The following is an 18430-nucleotide window of genomic DNA, read 5'->3' on the forward strand; positions in this document are numbered from 1 at the left end:
TTACTTTCAAAAATATATATATATATATTTCTTCTTTTCATTGGCATTTTTGGATGAGAGAAAAAAATGAAAAGAATTTTCTTTTCTCATTTTATCAATTGCTTGGTAGATGTGAAAATTGGATGAAAAATAAAATATTTAAAAATACATAATTTTGAATTAAAATACACGTTTTATTTCATTTTCTTTTTTCATCGATTCAAATTGGAAAAATTATTTTTATAAATTTTATAAAAACAATTTCACTTTCTATTTTCTTTTGTCTTGTTTTCTTCTCAACTAAACACGCTTAAAATTTATTTTTATTTCACCTTTTTTTCTTCCTCTCATCTTTCACTTTTTCAATTAGATTATACTTTATAATATTTTAATTCTAATTATACTGATTCAACCGTGTATTTTATATAATTATAATTATAACTTCAAAAATTAAATATATAATATTTTTTAAATAATCTTATTATAGGTATTTGATATATATATATAAATATATTACATAATACTTAAAATTACTTATAGTCTCTAACTATTTATAAATAAGAGAATATGAGTTCAAAATTTTTAAACTTTGAAAATGACGTCCTCAAAATGGATAACCTTAAACTTCAAAATAAACTAAAAATCAGACAAAAACCTCAATATTTTCGCTGGGTTATGTTAGGGATTATTATTTTTGGTCATTTCCTACCTTCCCCTGTAGCTCTAAATCGAATAGGATGAGTCGCTATATATGATTATTAATTTTACCAATATTATCTGTACGTTAGGGGCAGGGCGAACCACTTTATCACCTACTATACATGATTATTAATCTCGCTGCCTACAGTATATGATTATTGAATTTACCGGCATCGTTTAAACGTTAGGGTTACTTATACATTATTATTAATTTTATCAATAACAATCTTTTTGTTGGGTCTAGAAGTTATAGGTTATTAATTTTTATCATTTCTTGCTGTAACACTTCTTATCTTAAAAACTCAAGTAATAAATATTACATTTAGCACTGAGTTTACAATTAAATACTTATAATTTGAACTTTTATTAAGGTCACGTTACACTTTTTAGAACCTGGTTAGTCTAACAATAAAATTTCATTTCATTTCAAACACGTTTCGAGTCCCTTTAGGCCAACTAAAATTTTTTAGTTCTAGGTTTGTATGTCTCGAGACAATGACTCGAATGTCTCGAGAAATTGTCATATTACTATAGAACTTTAGCTTCAAAGCTGCATTGTCTCAAGATAAATGGGTTTAGATTTAGAATATTGGAGCTTTTGTCTCTAGATAAAGTTCAGTATGTCTCAAGACACGATCTTATACTTTTTGACTTCGAAGTTTTTATGTCTTGAAATACTAGAGTGTATTTCTTACATTACTTTATTCGGACTTAACACTCATTTTATATATAAAAACAATATTAAAAACATTTTTAAAAATGTATCTAATTTGAGTATAAATTTAAAAGCAACTCAATGTAATTATCAAAAGAAATTAAATTTACCTTAAAGATAGATATATAAATAATTATCATAAATTATTGGAGAAACATGTAAAATTATAAATGCGTTATTAAGTGATTTAATCAACTTTTTATCAAAGTTAGCATGAAAACGATTTTTTACATTGAAGCTAGAACGATTCTTGAAGGTTTACGTATTGTATGGGAGAAAGGTTATAAGACACTTGGAAATAGGATGCAACAATAACAATGTACTACTTGTAGAGCCTGTTTATATAAATAGTACTACTAGTAATAACCTAATTAAATTATGTTTAATCAATACCTTAAGAGAAATTAAAAGACAATAATTCGTCACATTTCTAGGTTTTAAAATATGATTGATCAAATGGTGCTTATGATAATTAGTTTGGATTAAAGTTTTTCGAAAATCTCCTAATTTTGATGATGTTTGTTTTTACTTAACAAAATAAAGTCAGGTAGGCGCATATCTTACTGTATAATTGCTTTTATGTATTTAAAAAACTTTTTTATCAAGTCGGAATGGCAAAATTGGGCGACTGAGCCTATAAATACACGGCACCATCATTGGCTTTTCCTTTCTCTTCTTTTTGTTCAAAGCACCATCCCTGGCTCTCAGTTCATATAACATATAATATACGTATATTAGTTACAAATATTATGCATACGAGATATAGAATGCAAGCTGGAAGTATATAGGGTTTTAAGGATTCCCGGTTACATTCGCAAAAAAGAAAATGAAAACAACGGTCTCTTTCTTGTTGATTTATTCATTCCGTTGGTCTGTTAAAATTTCTCGGCAATAACATTTGAAATGGATAATTTCAGGGTGAGCTGGAGGGAGAAGAAAGAAGGCGACTGGAGGAGTTGGTCGAAAATAATCCCGATGACTCTTCCCTTCATTTTCAACTTGTAAGCTGTAAATAAGAAGAAGAATAATAGCAATTATTGGTTCCTTTCTGTTTCCTTTTTTGTGCGGGTGTTTGTTCTGAGCTAATATCGGTACTAACAGAGGAAATGCACATGTGATTTTGCATTGCAGGGAGTATGCTTGTGGGAGACTCAGTCGGAGAAAGAGAAAGCGGCGGAGCATTGGGTGATTTCCGTTAAACAAAACCCTAAGAACGCAGCTGCCTTCACCTACTTGGGCCATTACTACGCCACCGTTTCGGTCGATATCCCCAGAGCCATCAAGTGTTACCAGCGAGCGTTATCCCTTAATCCCGATGATTCCGATTCTGGGGTATGTATATTCCTCCTCCTCCTCCCCTCCCATATTTTTCTCTTTCGTTTTTTTTCTTCTTGGATTGACCTTAAATGAAATAAAACACGCTTACAGGAAGCTTTGTGTGATTTGTTGGATAGTCAAGGCAAGGAGACCTTGGAGGTCGCAATTTGCAAAGATGCTTCTCACAACTCTCCCAGGGCTTTCTGGGCTTTCCGCCGATTGGGTTTTCTCCAGGTTTTCTTTTTGTCTTTTATCACTCGAAAGACTTGATTTTTTTTTATTGGTGTGCATCTGCATTAATTGGAGCAGGTGCATCAAAAGAAATGGTCTGAAGCTGTACAAAGTCTTCAACAAGCTATTCGGGGCTATCCGACTTCTCCTGATTTGTGGGAAGTAAGTTTTTCATTTAATTCTACCATCTACCTGTTCTGTTTTCAAAATGCTGTTTAATTTTGTTCACCCTATTCTAATTATAACTAATTGTCTTCTAGGCTCTTGGTCTTGCCTACCACCGGCTTGGCATGTTTACTGCTGCTATTAAGGTATTTCACTTTCCTTTCACCTTTTAAACTCATTTTTTCCTTTACTTTCCCCTTTTCTATTTGGAGCAATATACTCTCCTAAACTTATTCAGTATGTGTTTCGCATATCAAATATGGAATTTGGGTAAGAAAGCAATAAACTTGAATGCCCTCATCAGATAATGCTACGTAATGCTACTATCTCTTGTGCTTAACTGGGAAATACTTGAAAACAAGCAGTTAACTGCATGCTGTTTTCTCGTGGACAAATGAACATGCAGAAAGCAAGACAGTCCATTCATTTTCGATATTTTCTTTTTCGTCTAAATCATATTTATGCTAAACATAACCAATGTTCATCTTCAGCTGTCTAAAGAATTCTTTCATAAATTTATATGCTGGGTCCTATATAACCATTGAGCAATTAATTTATTTTGGCATTTTTAACAGTCCTATTCACGTGCAATTGAATTAGAAGATTCAAGAGTCTTTGCGCTGATTGAATGTGGAAACATCTTTTTGATGCTTGGTTCCTTTAGAAAGGTAAAACCTTTTTGTTATGTTTTCCCTTCTAACTCACTGAATGTCATTACCTTTTAATTTTATGAGATAGAACCTACCTTCACTTTTTAAGCAATATCCATGTGATAGCTTAGAGTTAAAGTTAATCTCAATGGGATCTTATGAGGTGTAGTTATGAAATGTTTCACAGTTAGCTATTGATATCCTTTTTTGGCTCAAAATTAGGAATTGATTCTGTTTATTGATTCTTCATTCAGTCATTTGACAAGCTAGTCTAATGAAATCTCGTGTACTCTAATGAAAATTTTCTCAGTTAGCTATCGATATCCTTTCAATTCATTCCTTTTTTGGAGTGCTCACGGATGTTAAGCTGACAAGTTATGATTTTCATTTATTGCACTACTCATCACATACTCTTTATGAAATGATGATAATCGCGTGTGGTACCATTGTCTTTGTTCATCAAGGGAATTGAACAATTTCAGCAAGCACTAAAGATCTCGCCACAAAACATGTCTGCACTCTATGGACTTGCTTCTGGACTGCTAGGTATGGCAAAAGAATGTAGAAATTCAGGAGCGTTCAGATGGGCAGCTTCATTATTAGAGGTTAGTCATCTTTCAGTTTGATTGAATGGCTTGTAACTTTTATGACAGAAAAAGACAAGAATATAATATTAATATTTTGGTCCTGGATTGTTGCAGGACGCATGTAAAGTTGCAGAAGCAAGCATCAAATCAGCTGGAAATTCATCATGTACATGGAAGTTGCATGGTGATGTTCTGGTAAATAATCTATGTTTAGCCCTTAGATGTCCCTTGATTTTTTTTTTTTTGGGGGGTGGGAGGCTTTTTATTTTGGTGGGGTGGGGCCATATTTTTTGCAACCCTATTGTTGAAACATGACTGATTCAATTTTGAGGGATATTCTTCTCCTGGCCAGCTTACATATGCACAAGTTTTTCCATGGACAGAGGAGAGCCAGAGTTTAGAATACAATGCAGAAACTTTCAAGAAGTCCGTATACTCATGGAAGAATACCTGTCGTTTGGCTGCTAAATCTGCCAGAAACTCTTATCAACGAGCTTTGCAGTTAGCTCCATGGCAGGCTAATATCTACATTGACATTGCAATTAGTTCTAATCTTATCTCTTCTTTCAATCAGGATTACACACTTGATAAGTGTACTTGGTAAGATCTTAGGTGGTTTTCTTTACAGAACCGTTTCATGCTCCTGCAGATTTGCTCTTTTGACTTACCATCTTTTTTATCAGGAAGTTACCCGAGAAGTTGACACTGGGGGCTTTAGCACTAGAGGGTGAGAACTCTGAGTTCTGGGTGGCTTTGAGCTGTTTGACTGAGTGTAATGCACTTAAGCAGCACTCGTTAATCAGGGGACTGCAGTTGGATGTGTCTTTAGCCTATGCTTGGGCATATCTTGGAAAGGTACCATCCACTTATTTTTTTTTCCTGGATTTAGATTGTAATTTGAAAATAAATGAAACCAACTTATGAAACCAACTTTGTTATTTATTTATGAATTGACTAATATTGCATTTACAATGTGTTTAGTATGTAGAAAAATAAATCCTGTATAGGCAGGCTATATTCTATGGGAAGAATGTTAACGATTTCAGAAGTCATATTCAATAGATGGTTAGTAGTTGCTGTGTTAGAAGTCACTTTCTATGGATGTTCAGGAGCTTGAAAATTGTGCAATTCTTAGCTCAAATGCAACCCTAAGGTTAACCTTTGAAGTGTGTGCTTAAACTTGTCTTGATCAACTCTTGTTGTTAAGAGTCTAATTGTTGATGCCTTGATGGGTATCTACCGCCTCTATATTTTGGCAGCTTTATAGAGAAGAGAATGAGAAGAAATTGGCTAGGCAAGCATTTGACTGTGCTAGAGGTATAGATCCATCCCTGGCATTACCATGGGCTGGCATGTCAGCTGATGCTCATACTGGGTAAATTTTTTACTTTTTTCTGTTACAAAAATATTTAGAAATGATTTTTCAGTTAATAGTCATATCAATACTGAACCATACTTAATATTTTAGGGATTCAACACCAGATGATGCTTTTGAGAGCTGCCTACGTGCTGTGGAGATATTTCCCGTAAGTGTTGATATCATGTTTTATGCTCTTCCCAAGGTATGAAATTAACCTTGAATTAATTGTTTGCTGTATAATCCTGTACGGTCAGCAAAGAAATTAAGGCCGTAACCATATCCTACCAGAGCAGTTTTAACTGCTGGGCTTGACCTGCATTTTACAAATACTTTATGCAACTGTAATCAGATCTTTGCTTTATTTGCAGCTTGCAGAGTTCCAAATTGGACTTGCTAAGCTTGCTTTACTTTCTGGGAACCTTTCTTCTTCGCAGGTATTGTAGCTAAAATGTTACAGCACATCATCTTCATAAAAAATAAGAAAAAAAACACACAAGAAAGTCGCTAAAGAAAGTCAACCGCAAAAATATTTGAAGCATACCACTATTTGGGAATGATATACCTGTAGCAACAGCTGATAAGAACCATGCTTTAACAAGTATTTGTTTGATAGTTCTAGTGTTTTATAACAGGTATTTGGAGCTATCCAGCAGGCTGTGCAACGGGCACCGCACTACCATGAATCCCATAATTTAAATGGGCTAGTTCACGAGGCACGTATGCAGTTTCAAACTGCCATTGCTTCTTACAGGCTAGCTCGCTATGCCATCAACATTTCTTTAGGCACTGTCCTCAAATCTCACTTGAAAGACATATCAACTAATTTGGCTAGATCACTTAGTAAGGTAAAGAACCTTTTCACTTTTCATGTAAATGTGTAGTTTTTGCAGACTTTTGTTGATATATTCTTTTAATTTAATCTTATTGTCACAGACTCAGTAACATAAAACATTTAGTTTTCCTTTCCTGAATAACCAAAAGGCTTTTTTCCCTTTTATTTCATGGGCAGGCAGGGAATGCCATTGGTGCTGTGCAAGAATGTGAAGACTTGAAGAAAGAAGGTTTTAATTATATTGATATCTGATTACTCAGTGGTAGCTTGTTTACATTTTCTATATTGCTATGCTTTAATCTGGTAGGGGAAGGAGTTGGACTCATGCAGCAATGGTTCTTTTCAGTGAGTCCAACATTTCACTGAAGTTAATGCAACGTGCATCTGCTAACATATCATAGTATAGGTGTTTTCTTGGGAAAGCATACCCCTTCAGTCTTTTAATGGCTATCATGTTCTTCCTGATCTGATTCAGAAGTGTGGATAAAAAACATAGTTGACTTTTGACTTCACAAGATTCTATGTTTTTTTTTTTAATGATCTAGATTCTATGTTTGATCTTTCAAAAGGCGTGATTAATCTCTTCTATGTTAATATATATTTTTTTGTAAGGTATGCTTGATGCTGAAGGTTTGCAAATATATGCTTTCTCCTTATGGCAATTGGGTGAGAATGATTCAGCCCTCTCTGTGACTAGGGCCCTGGCTGCCAGCGTTTCTACCATGGATAGGATATCTGCAGCTGTGTCTGTTAGTTTCATTTGTAGATTGCTGTACTACATTTCTGGACCGGATTTAGCAATTGGTAGCATTCTGAAAATGCCGAAGGAATTATTTCATAGTTCAAAAATAAGCTTTATTGTGTCTGCCATTAATGCTCTGGATCAGAATAATAGGCTGGAATCGATTATTTCAAGCAGTCGATACTTTCTTGCATCACAGGAGGAGATCACTGGGATGCATTATCTAATAGCACTTAGCAAACTAGTATGCCTTCTTTGTCGATTTTAAATTGAGTATTCTATTCTGTACTAGTTTAGGCCCTATGCATTTATTGTATGTCACTATACCTTTGGTTTACGCAGATTAAACATAGGACAAAGCACCATCTTGGGTTTCAGAATGGAGTCAACCATCTTAGAAAAGCTCTTCACATGTACCCTAACAGTATTTTAATAAGGTATATTTTGATTCTAGCTAGCAATTTTTGGAAGTCCCTAAGCAATGATTAGGAATTTTAATAAGGTTCTATTAGTTATTACCGTGTGCATATTGATGCTACCTATACTAAACGTGCAATATATAATATTTTTTTCTTTTAGCTTTCTGTCAACCTACTTGCAATTCTAACATGAGTGTTGTGGGAACAGGAACCTACTTGGTTATCTTTTGCTATGCAGTGAAGTATGGGGAAATAGTCATGTGTCAAGTAGATGTTCCGTCGTTGACGATTCTGACTCTAAGAACAAAGAGGGCTTAAAATCGGCCTGGGAGATTTCCAGTGCTGGGGCAGTTGCTTGCCATGCGATCGGCAATAGTGAACCGAGATTCTCTTTCCCAACATGTAGCTGTCAATGCACGAGTTCTGGAGCCATGCAAGAATTGCAGAAGTGTTTTAACTATTACCTGCTATCAGTTTATTTATTTCTTTCATGGTTTTTGGCTTGTAGGTTATTACTCTAGAAAACCAGTTGGTTTTTGTCTGCATTTCAGGGGGAGTATGTTATTGCAGTCTCTGCATGGAATACATTATGCAATTCCTAAATTTGGCACACATAACAATTTTCTTTCCTCTCCCTTAAGAAAGGCTGCCTGCGTCCCCTCCCCTCGAAGGAGAGGATGCAAATATCTTTGGTTTTAGCTGGAAATTGAGTCTATGAAGACATTCCTTGCAGTTCAATCTGAACTGTTTTTGTTGGTTATGTAATTAAGGATGACTTGTTGTGTCTATTCTAAATTTGCAGGTGCTTACGGCGGGAGCCATGGAACCATAATGCCCGATACTTGCTTATCCTTAATCTTTTACAGAAAGCACGTGAAGAGAGATTTCCTGTAAACATCTGTATTGTTCTTGAGCGTCTCATAAGTGTGGCTCTTTCTAATGAGTTCTATTCTGGAAAAGAAGCCATTTGTCAATATCAGAAGTTTCAGATTTATTTATGTGCTTCTGAAATTCTTTTGCAAAGGGGGAATATAATGGGCTGTATTGACCAAGCCAAAAATGCTTCAGCACTTTCTCTTCCGGATAGCTTCCAGTTTTTCGGACACTTACTATTATGTCGCGCCTACGCTGCAGAAGGAAATTTAAAATTTTCTAAAGAAGAGTATGAGAGGTGCTTGGAGCTTAAGACAGATTTTCTAGTTGGTTGGCTATGCCTAAAACTGATGGAATCTCAGTATGAAGAGCAACCTGTTTCAAATATTTTTGAGTTAGCCTTCAAGGAAGGCTCAGAAGGGAGGAATAATTCATGGAATATGTGGATGGCTGTATATAGTTTAGTGATGGGCCTGATATGTTTATGGAATCAGGACTTTCTTTCAGCAGAGGAATTTCTGGAACAACCTTGTTCGTTGACCAGTGCTGAGAGCTGCATTTTCCTTTGTCATGGTATCCACCTATTGATGGAGATTATTTTTTTGGATGATTTCTTTTAAGTGTCTAACATGCTTCTTTAAAGTTCAGCTACATATGGATTTTTTTATACTTCTCTTTTTTGAGTTATAAAATTTCCCTTCACATAGAGACTATAATTGATGATTCAGGTGTCACTTCTATGGAGATTGCTAGGAGGTATCATGATTCGCAATTTTTATCCAGTGCCATAAGGAGTCTCAGTAAAGCTCATATAACTTCTTCGGTCCCAATACCCATTGTCTCAGCATTGTTAGCCCAAGCAGAAGGAAGCATTGGTTCTAGGAAAAAGTGGGAGAGAAATCTTCGCCTTGAATGGTTTTCTTGGCCACCAGGTCCACTCCTAGTCCACCCTCTATTTTTAATGTCTTATATATACATACACGCATTTTTCCACTAAAGGTTTATGTGTGCACACACGTCTGTGAAATTGGTTGATTACTTGGCATGTTGCTTGAAATTTTGAAGGGATTATAAAAGAACAAGCTCTACCATCAATTGCAATATTAACACCTCCTCCCTTGACTGGTTGATGGATGAGAGTTTCTTGTTCCATATAAAGGGGAATGGCAAGGAGTTGGGGTTGGTGCACTAAACAGATTTCGAAGTGCTTGCTAGTGTTCAGTGCCTAAATAATGTTTATGTTTTTTAAAGTTAAGCTCTGACCAAAGAGCAATCATTTGATATCTATCCCAAAACCGTTGAACAAAAATACAAAGAGCCACAAGCAAGCATTTAAGAAGGCTATAGTTGGGTTAGTCTTCCCCTTGGAAACATTACCTTTTCTCTTGTACATGTAAACCTAAAACGTCTCAACTAGCTTTCATCAACTCGTGCCGAGGACCCCAGTTGTCTTGTCAATTACCAGATGTATACCAAGTACAATGATATTTAACTGAATGATTAAAAAATAGGCAAACCTCAAGTTCTGTCAAATAAATATTAAGAAATAAGAGCATTATGATGTTATGTAGCACTAAGGATTGTAATAGATCTGTGACTATTATATCAAATCAATCAGTTCATCCGGGTCTTGCAAAATCGGATCTTGCAACTTTTTATGGCAGTTGTATGCAGAGTAGTTGACTGGTGCCAGACATTAGTATTCGTTGTCACTGAATATTCTGTCAATGGATCCATAGCTACATCCGTCTAATTTCATAAGCTGGCTTGATACATAAATGTTTCTTGACTGTGTGATTCTAGGATTCGATGCTAATGCCTTCAATGATAATTGAGGTTCTTTTTTTTGTGTGTATGTGTGTGCGTGCAGAAATGAGACCAGCAGAGCTGTTTTTTCAAATGCATTTGCTTGCAAGACAGATTGCATCCGAGTCTGACAGTTCATCCACGGTGGAGGGCTGCCAAAGTCCCCTGCAATGGGTTCTTCGAGCCATTCACACAAACCCTTCTGACTTGAGATATTGGAAAGTTCTGCCAAAGCTTTTGTAACAAGAGAGACTCAATTCCGCACATTGAACAATAGCACACAACTTTTCAAGATCCTACTTTGTTTATACAGATTATAGAATGAATCCCTAGGACTACTTGTTCCTCATCTTACAATCGGGTTTTGTAGATTGACCTGTGTTTTCTTGAATGCAATTTAATTAACCTCCAACTTTGTCAAGTAATTGGCAGCTGCTTCCTAAATATAGTTATGGAAAGTTCTGATACTCATTGCAGCGATCTGCTATCCAGAAGCAAATAAGAAATTAAGAGAGACCGTGAGCATTCAACGACGAACGAGGCAGTTTCTTCCGAGTTCTTTTTCATTTCCCGATGTCATTTGTAATTTTTCTATAACAACAATAAAAAAGATTGTATGTATGTAGGGTTGTTTGGTTATTTGAATAGGAGCGAACTTATCTTGTTAATTGGCATTTGCCAAGAATAACGTGCGCAAATGGTAGCCGGCCACGTCCTCATCAAGATGAGGCTGGTAGTCGCAAAGAGGGATGTAATTAACAAATATTAAACTGAAGCAGGGTGGGAGTGAGAAATGATACATCTAAAGTCCATAAAGATTGATAGTAATTTTCAATATCAGACATCTATTGTGAAGTGCTAACTACAGAGCAGTGATAAATTTCGCAATATTTGTCCCTTCCACTACCACTCGAGTTTCCCATCCTAACCACACACATTGAATTTGAGGGTTCCATTCAATTTGCAAAATGGCCCAAGAAATATCAATGATACATGCGGAACATAAAAGAGCCCGTTCGCATCGCAATACTCTGCCCTGGGTATGGGCTTGATCAGCTGAATAACTAGTCATGTGAAATAAGTGGGTTAGGTTACAACTTAGAAGCTTTGGGAAAGAAATCGGAAGATGTTGATGCAAACCTCAGCAATATTTTCATCAAAGCCTGCGTGGGTGAAAGCAGTACACCGCACATCCTCCACCGATTCCAATTCCATGGCTGCTACCGTCCCCGCCCCCAAGTGGGCTCAGAAGACCGTAACTCTTCCTCCCCTTCGGCGGGGCTGCCATCTCGTTACGTCTCAGGTAACAATTCAAGCCTCCTGTTCTTGCCTGCCAATTCCATTTTTTTTCCACAGTTAACTTTTCTTTTGGGAGTCAGATATTGAAGGAAATTAGACCAGATTTATCAGAATTTAAGTGTGGCCTTGCTCATCTATTCCGTGAGTTCTCTTTCACTATTTTTCACTTCACTTCTTTCATCCTCTCTCTGTACAATGATTTTTTTTAGAAAAGAGTTGTATCTGTTTGTATAACGATTTCAAAATTCCAGTGCAACACACGAGTGCTTCTCTTACTATCAATGAAAATTATGACTCGGACGTTCGTGACGACACCGAGACGTTCCTCAACAAAATAGTTCCTGAGGTATAGAGATAGCAGAATACAGAGTAGAGGGTTTTGTTTTTATTTTCTTTTAAATGGTGCTTGAAATTTCATTCTTCATTTTGCAGGGAAGATCTGCGCCTTGGAAGCATACGCTTGAAGGCCCTGATGACATGCCAGCCCATATCAAATCATCAATGTTTGGCTGCGCCCTCACGTGCGTATACTTCGGTTTGATAAGAATTAAGATTCACTTTTTTTTCCTTTTAATTGCTTCCAAGGATTTGATCTTCAGTCTTCATTTCACCTGATCTTTATGTTATTCTTACAGGATTCCCATTACAGATGGACGTCTTAACATGGGAACTTGGCAGGTACATCATATTTGGCAAATACTGACAATGATCATCACACTGTATATATGGTCTTTATCTTTGATTGCCCATATGCATTAAGAACATGAATGTTCCCACTTCTCATGCATTGCATCTCGTGCTTTGAATGCCCTCGCTTAATTTGCCCTGCGGTTGCTAAAACTTGGGTTACATCTTGTTTGAATTTGCTTTACGGTTTTCCTACTTAACAAATCGTACAATTTATGCATTGAGAAAATGAATGTTCCCACTTCTATGCGCTGCATTTCTTGCTTTGAATGCCTGTGATCAATTTATCCGGCAAATGCTAAATCATGTGTAACATCTTGTTTGAATTTTTAATTTATTTATATATTTTTTCACACTGTTATGCTTCAGGGGATTTGGCTTTGTGAGCATCGCGATGCACCAACAGCTCGTAGGGTGGTGGTGACCCTCAATGGCATCTGAGGTACTATATACAGATGCTCTGTTTCCCTCATCTGTGTAATGGTATTGTGCTTAAGATGGTCTCGTAATGAGATTTGATGGGATACATCAATATGAGTTCGAACTCTATAAACTAGTCAGTGTCTTTTGTCGAAATAACATTTACAGCAAGATGCTATGGCATGATTATAGTTAGTTTTGATCAATCTGTTCTGTCCTAATCTCTGCTCAATCGATTTCATAAGAGATCTCCCCAACCTTAAACTTCTCTTCCATAGTTATTGTCGAGTAAGAATTTTTACTTCTATCCCTTTGCTTTCGTTGATTTCTTCTCATTTTTATTTCTTGTGTAGCCTACATTGGTCTTCTTTTTGTTTGTTAAGTTTAATTTTAGAGCCCCAGCAAAAACGTCGAGAAACACCCACGAAAATCCGGCGAGGGTGGTGTCAGGGAGACTACAGCCGCCAGAGGAAGTTTTTAACCCACCTCATTCTGCCGGCCAAAGGCATATAAGAAAATGGAGGTGATCGGAACCCACTTTATTGTTAAAAAAGCTAGAAAGCTGGGATAAGAGAGTTAGAGAAAGCGTTTTAGAGACCTATAATGGAAAATTTTCAATTCACTCGATTTCTCTGTTAAGATTAATTGATGAGATATTTTTTAAACTTAAAAAATGTGCTGGATATTGTTGATCAGTTCACGAAATATCCAAATTTTATTTTACTTCAGACAACATTATTGAAAAAAATGAAAGTAATTTTCATAAATGACTTAAATTGTAATTCATGATATTATTGGAAGGGATAATTATGAACTTGAATTTAAGTTGTGAATTTTTTTCTTTTAGTTTTTAAGTTAGAATTATATAATTAATAGTTTCAATTATTTTAGGAGAGAATTTACACAAATTAAATTCAAATTAATTAAATTCTAAAAAATCAAATTAATTAATTATAGATAAATCAGATAAAAAGTAACTAAAATAATTTGGAAATTTGGTAACATTATTATTGTACGAGTACTATCGCTTCAATAGGTTAAATTGTATCAAAGATAATTATTTACTTTTTACATTTTAGAATATGTACTTCTGATCAATTTTATTAATAATTTTTTCAAATAACTTCACATGATTTTACTTTAAATATCTCATGACATGAAATATACATTTTAACTTTTTTTAGAATTGGACATAATATTGATATATATTTTTTGTTTTTCTTAATATGTAAAAAGATCGTCCAATCCTATGTGATCACATATTAAAAATAAAAAGTAATCCTCTGAAAAATAAAGAGAATAGAATTATCAAATTATTTCTGCCAAAAAAATAAAATTATAATAGAGGGACTAAATAAGATAAAAATCTATACTAAAGGAACTTCAATAGAATTTGACCACTACTAAAGGGGCCGAAAATAGTAAAGTAGAGGCCGACGGAAAAGAGAGAAAGAAAGGAAGGAATGGCAGAGAAATCACCGGTGAAAGAAGCTGCTTCCTCAGAGAGCATCCCCATCTCGAACTCAAACCAGTTGAAGCCATCTCCCCAATTCCCCTCCAAATTCTCTTCCCAAACGGCACCCAACTCTGAAGTCCCCTCCACGCCCACCAGCCGTCCTCCTTCCGCCGATGCCGACGTCGTTTACGTCCCCAGCTACTCCCGTAAGTGCTGCTGCACTGCCTCTTCTCTCTCTCTCTCTCTCTCTTTCTCTCTCTCTCTTCTCTTAGACTTCTTTCTTCCCTCTTCCCTCTTCCCTCCCCCTATTTTTTCTCTTGCTTGGTTGTTGTTAATCGATGCTGTTTTTCTTCCCTTGTTTTTTTGGGGTTAAAATAAACAGGGTGGTTCTCGTGGGATAAGATAGACTCTTGCGAGTCCCGTTTCCTTCCGGAGTTTTTCGACGGTCGCTCGGCTTCCAAAGGCCCTGGTCTTTACATTTATTACAGGAACTCAATTATAAAGCTATTCAGGGTAAACCCTTCCCGTAAGATTACCTTCACTGACGTCAGGAAGACTCTTGTTGGTGATGTTGGATCCATTCGGAGGGTTTTCGATTTCCTTGACCACTGGGGTCTCATCAATTACTCTGCCTCCTCTGCTCTTTCCAAGCCCTCCAAAGATACTGGTTCTAACATTAAATCCTCAGATTCCCCTTCTGTTGAATCCCCTTCTTCTGCTGCCCCCACCTCCAAACACTCCTCTAATTCCAGGCGAATCTGTGGGGCGTGCAAGTCTCTTTGTACCATTGCTTGCTTCGTTTGCGACAAGGTATCCTTTTTCCCTTCTTAATGTTATTAACATAGTTTTCTTACACCCTTTTCTAGTACTGTTCTCTTTTATTGTTAAGTCCTCCTAATCATTATCTTAGTTTAATTAAGGAAAGGCCACTACTTTACACTCATGCTTCTAGGTTAACTATAGATTTACCATGAGCTGCTGTGTTTTCTTACCCTCTTTTTTTGTGCAGTATGACTCCACCCTGTGTGCAAGGTGTTATGTTCGGGGCAATTTCAGGGTTGGTCTAAGCAATGCTGATTTCAGGCGGGTAGAGATCACTGATGAAGCCAAGGCAGATTGGTCAGAAAAAGAGACATTGCTGCTTCTGGAAGCCATTATGCATTATGGTGATGACTGGAAGAAGGTTGCACAACATGTTGGTGGTAGAACCGACAAGGATTGTGTGGCTCATTTCGTTAAGCTTCCTTTTGGGGAGGAATATCTCAGACATCCATTATCAAACGATGATGAATCTGGATTTGAAACTAATAAAAGGATGTGCCTCACGCCTCTGGCTGACGCAAGCAACCCAATCATGGCTCAGGTATGTCTTTTTCTCGTGTTTAACTCGGAACATCAAATAACATGGACTAGGAAATTGCTAAGCTAATATTTGGGCACAAAAGCACCTAATGCTTGTACTTGCATCATCTTCATCACGAGTTCCTGCATGGCTGCTTAACTTGCTTTTTACACTGGTGCAACAAAGGTCTAGGGAATATGAAGTACCTGCACAAACTCAGTCATCAGTCAATCTATGCATTGCATGCTAGTGTGGATATCTTATCTTGTATTGGTCTATGAAGTGATTTCCAAGTAATGGATTTGGATCATTTACAATTAGTTGCTGCTGTTCAACAATTTGTTTCTGTCGGCAATATTTATCCCATGATTCCATTTGAGGGGAAAGGGCTTAGTACTTTTAGTTGCATGCAAGATCCAATAGGTTATAAGCATTGACTTTATGCCCTAAATATATTTTAATTTTGTTCGGAAACATCAATTATTGGATGATGATGTAGTTTTGCTTTAGTAAACAATTTGTTTATACTTGCTACCTCCTTTTTTCAGGCTGCCTTTTTGTCAGCTTTGGCTGGTGTAGAGATTGCAGAAGCAGCTGCCCAAGCAGCTGTTTCTGTTCTATCTCAGGTCGACGACGTCACGGCTAGCAGAGTGGGGATTGGGTCTCTTGAAAGAAACTCGAAACGAGGTTTGAATCCCTTCTGGTTTTACCCTAACATTCAAGCATTGCAGCATTTACTTATTTAATCGCACTGTTTCCACATTGGTATTAATTGCAGTCTACCCATATCATTGCAACAAATGATGTAACTCTGTATTAAGCTTCCTTGTAGTCTGGCCATTTTCACATTTGATATGCTAAGAAGAGGTGGCTCCAAATGGTTTACATTTTAACATCTTCCTCAAGAACCAACCAAACCCGAAAGAAGTAAAGTTAGATAAATAAATAAGAAAGATCATCTAGCATTATTATCTGCACATCTCTTATCAGACTTGTTGGGATTTTGTTGGTGAGATTATTTCCTTCTGTCACAGAATCAGAAATTTCATCTAATGGTGACACCAACCAAAATGCATTGGAAAGAGCAGCATATGCAGTTGCAAATTCACTACTTGACAAGGAAGAACTAGATATTGAAAGGGCAATTACTGGGATTACAGAAGTGCAGGTATGTATAAGATTTTCAAGATGAGTGTCTAGGATGTTAGATGTCATATGATTATTTACTGTATATCTTGAGGTGTGCAGATGAAAGAGATACAAGACAAGTTTCTTCGTTTTGAGGAGATGGATTTGCAGACTGAGAAAGAGAGGCAACAATTGGAGAGCATGAAGAATCTCCTTTTTATTGACCAGCTCAATCTTTCATTTTGTAGAAACTATACATGAAATACTGAAAAAGTGGTGAAGAACAATTGTTTTCTTTTTCTTCTGTATTCTGCCTCTGCAGATGGTTATGGCCAAAGGAGAAAATTTCTTGAATTGCAGGTAAATTGCGTTACAATCTTTCTGAAGTATGTAGGCAAAAAAGTGAATCGCAGTTAGTATATAACCAAAGCTGGAAAAACCTGGTCCAACATTGTACAACATATGCTATGTGCTCTCTCTATTATAAATGAAAAATTGAAAACCATAACATCTGGAGCCGGAGACTGTAATTCAGGTCTTGAGCAAGCAACATATGCAATTCTGGTTAAATGGTAAATAGCGTGAATTCCTCTGATAATTGCTTGGGATAGCACATTAGACTATACAACTTCGATTAGTTTTTGCAAAATAATCAAACTTCAATTTACTATACAAAAAATTCTTTTGCAAATATATATAATAGTTTGATTATTTTTTTATTTACATAAAAAAACTAATTGCTTAAGGAAAGAATTAAAGTTTATTTTTTCAATTCAAAATTAATTTGAAAAAATAAAAAAATTAATAAAAGAAGTCTAATCTCAATTGAAAGGAATGGAACTCAGCCCGACTGTTACATCAGCTGATTTACCAATGAAATTGTGAAATTTATATATAATAGGGTCCAATTGGATTGAACGGATTTTATTGTCGTTGGATTCTTGTATATTCGTCGTTCTGGACAGCTCAGACCTGTAAAAATAGCCTCTTTTCTTTTTGCCCTTTTAACTTATTTTGGGGTTCATTTTTCCCTTTAAAAATAAAAGATAATCTCTTCCCTTTTTCCTGGTTACTTTTTTCGTTGGTTGCAAAGAAGTTATTGCATGGTAACGCCTTAGTTGGAAAAGTCAGAAATTTCTAAATTAGTGGGTCAAGTTAAGCTCACTGGGCCCATGACTCCTTTGATTAGTGGGCCCTACAAGAGCCCGGCGTGGTTTTTGTTTGTTTTTGCGTTGAGACGTTACGAAAAAAGGTGCTCAATAATCAGAGCTAGAGAGACCCCCTGACAACAACAGTATGTAAGAAAACAACGAAAATCAAAATAATTGATAAAAGTAGCCCTAAAACCTACACACCTGCTACCAGCAGCTGAAGGTGATAGGTAATCTTTCTTTTTTCATACATATATCGGAGTTCGATGCTTTACGACTAGGATTTCGATTTCGAATCATTTTGTTTTGTCCAATTTGATCCAAATAGTTGAAATTTTATTGAATATACAAAATTAACCATTTATCTTCGTTAATGCTGATGTTGTTAACTTTTCCTACACAGTTGAGAGACAGCGGCAGCTTACGACACCCCTTTTAATTTACCTCATCATCACATGCCTACACGTGCCAGTGCATCGCCGACATTTCTTTTACCTTTCAAGAGAACCCGTTAATTATATGCATCCCCGCCCCATTGGGCAGTAAGTAAGTGAGCAGCTCATTACTCATTT

The 18430-nt window shown here is 36.1% G+C and overlaps 3 protein-coding genes across 4 annotated transcripts; all 3 read left to right on the plus strand.

Annotated features, from left to right (window-relative positions):
- Positions 1 to 1941: 1941 nt before the first annotated feature.
- Positions 1942 to 11063, plus strand: LOC108453138 (tetratricopeptide repeat protein SKI3). Of its 2 annotated transcripts, none has more exons than XM_017751076.2 (22): positions 1942 to 2231; positions 2311 to 2394; positions 2525 to 2725; positions 2822 to 2944; positions 3020 to 3103; positions 3202 to 3252; positions 3682 to 3774; positions 4221 to 4361; positions 4458 to 4538; positions 4696 to 4943; positions 5027 to 5198; positions 5603 to 5718; positions 5812 to 5869; positions 6072 to 6137; positions 6336 to 6548; positions 6713 to 6764; positions 7148 to 7521; positions 7620 to 7714; positions 7905 to 8144; positions 8499 to 9142; positions 9298 to 9501; positions 10440 to 11063. In XM_017751076.2, exons 1-22 carry the CDS (start codon positions 2220 to 2222, stop codon positions 10616 to 10618), a joined length of 3531 nt encoding a protein of 1176 aa, XP_017606565.1. In that variant the 5' UTR covers positions 1942 to 2219; the 3' UTR covers positions 10619 to 11063. The 2 variants fall into 2 exon arrangements, with proteins under 2 accessions (XP_017606565.1, XP_052884559.1); XM_053028599.1 differs by having other exon boundaries at positions 3032 to 3103.
- A 319-nt stretch (positions 11064 to 11382) lies between these two features.
- Positions 11383 to 12987, plus strand: LOC108450446 (uncharacterized). Its single transcript, XM_017748075.2, has 6 exons — positions 11383 to 11678; positions 11755 to 11815; positions 11926 to 12020; positions 12107 to 12195; positions 12310 to 12352; positions 12731 to 12987. Exons 1-6 carry the CDS (start codon positions 11502 to 11504, stop codon positions 12800 to 12802), a joined length of 537 nt encoding a protein of 178 aa, XP_017603564.1. The 5' UTR covers positions 11383 to 11501; the 3' UTR covers positions 12803 to 12987.
- A 145-nt stretch (positions 12988 to 13132) lies between these two features.
- Positions 13133 to 17215, plus strand: LOC108450274 (SWI/SNF complex subunit SWI3B). Its single transcript, XM_017747825.2, has 6 exons — positions 13133 to 14443; positions 14620 to 15047; positions 15247 to 15600; positions 16128 to 16266; positions 16614 to 16747; positions 16828 to 17215. The coding sequence occupies exons 1-6, from the start codon at positions 14245 to 14247 to the stop codon at positions 16966 to 16968; spliced, it is 1395 nt and encodes a 464-aa protein (XP_017603314.1). The 5' UTR covers positions 13133 to 14244; the 3' UTR covers positions 16969 to 17215.
- The last annotated feature ends 1215 nt before the right edge of the window (positions 17216 to 18430 follow it).

This window comes from Gossypium arboreum, chromosome 5 (assembly GCF_025698485.1).
Source record: "Gossypium arboreum isolate Shixiya-1 chromosome 5, ASM2569848v2, whole genome shotgun sequence".
NCBI classification, from domain to species: Eukaryota; Viridiplantae; Streptophyta; class Magnoliopsida; order Malvales; family Malvaceae; genus Gossypium; species Gossypium arboreum.

Coding starts and splice junctions, on each gene's coding strand:
- LOC108453138 (XM_017751076.2), top strand. Junction 4,362..4,457: donor GGGCAGCTTCATTATTAGAG/GTTAGTCATCTT, acceptor GGATTGTTGCAG/GACGCATGTAAAGTTGCAGA. Junction 5,719..5,811: donor TCAGCTGATGCTCATACTGG/GTAAATTTTTTA, acceptor TTAATATTTTAG/GGATTCAACACCAGATGATG.
- LOC108450446 (XM_017748075.2), top strand. CDS start 11,502: ATGTTGATGCAAACCTCAGCAATATTTTCATCAAAGCCTGCGTGGGTG. Junction 11,679..11,754: donor GCCATCTCGTTACGTCTCAG/GTAACAATTCAA, acceptor TTTGGGAGTCAG/ATATTGAAGGAAATTAGACC. Junction 12,353..12,730: donor TTAACATGGGAACTTGGCAG/GTACATCATATT, acceptor GTTATGCTTCAG/GGGATTTGGCTTTGTGAGCA.
- LOC108450274 (XM_017747825.2), top strand. CDS start 14,245: ATGGCAGAGAAATCACCGGTGAAAGAAGCTGCTTCCTCAGAGAGCATC. Junction 14,444..14,619: donor TTACGTCCCCAGCTACTCCC/GTAAGTGCTGCT, acceptor TAAAATAAACAG/GGTGGTTCTCGTGGGATAAG. Junction 15,601..16,127: donor GCAACCCAATCATGGCTCAG/GTATGTCTTTTT, acceptor TCCTTTTTTCAG/GCTGCCTTTTTGTCAGCTTT.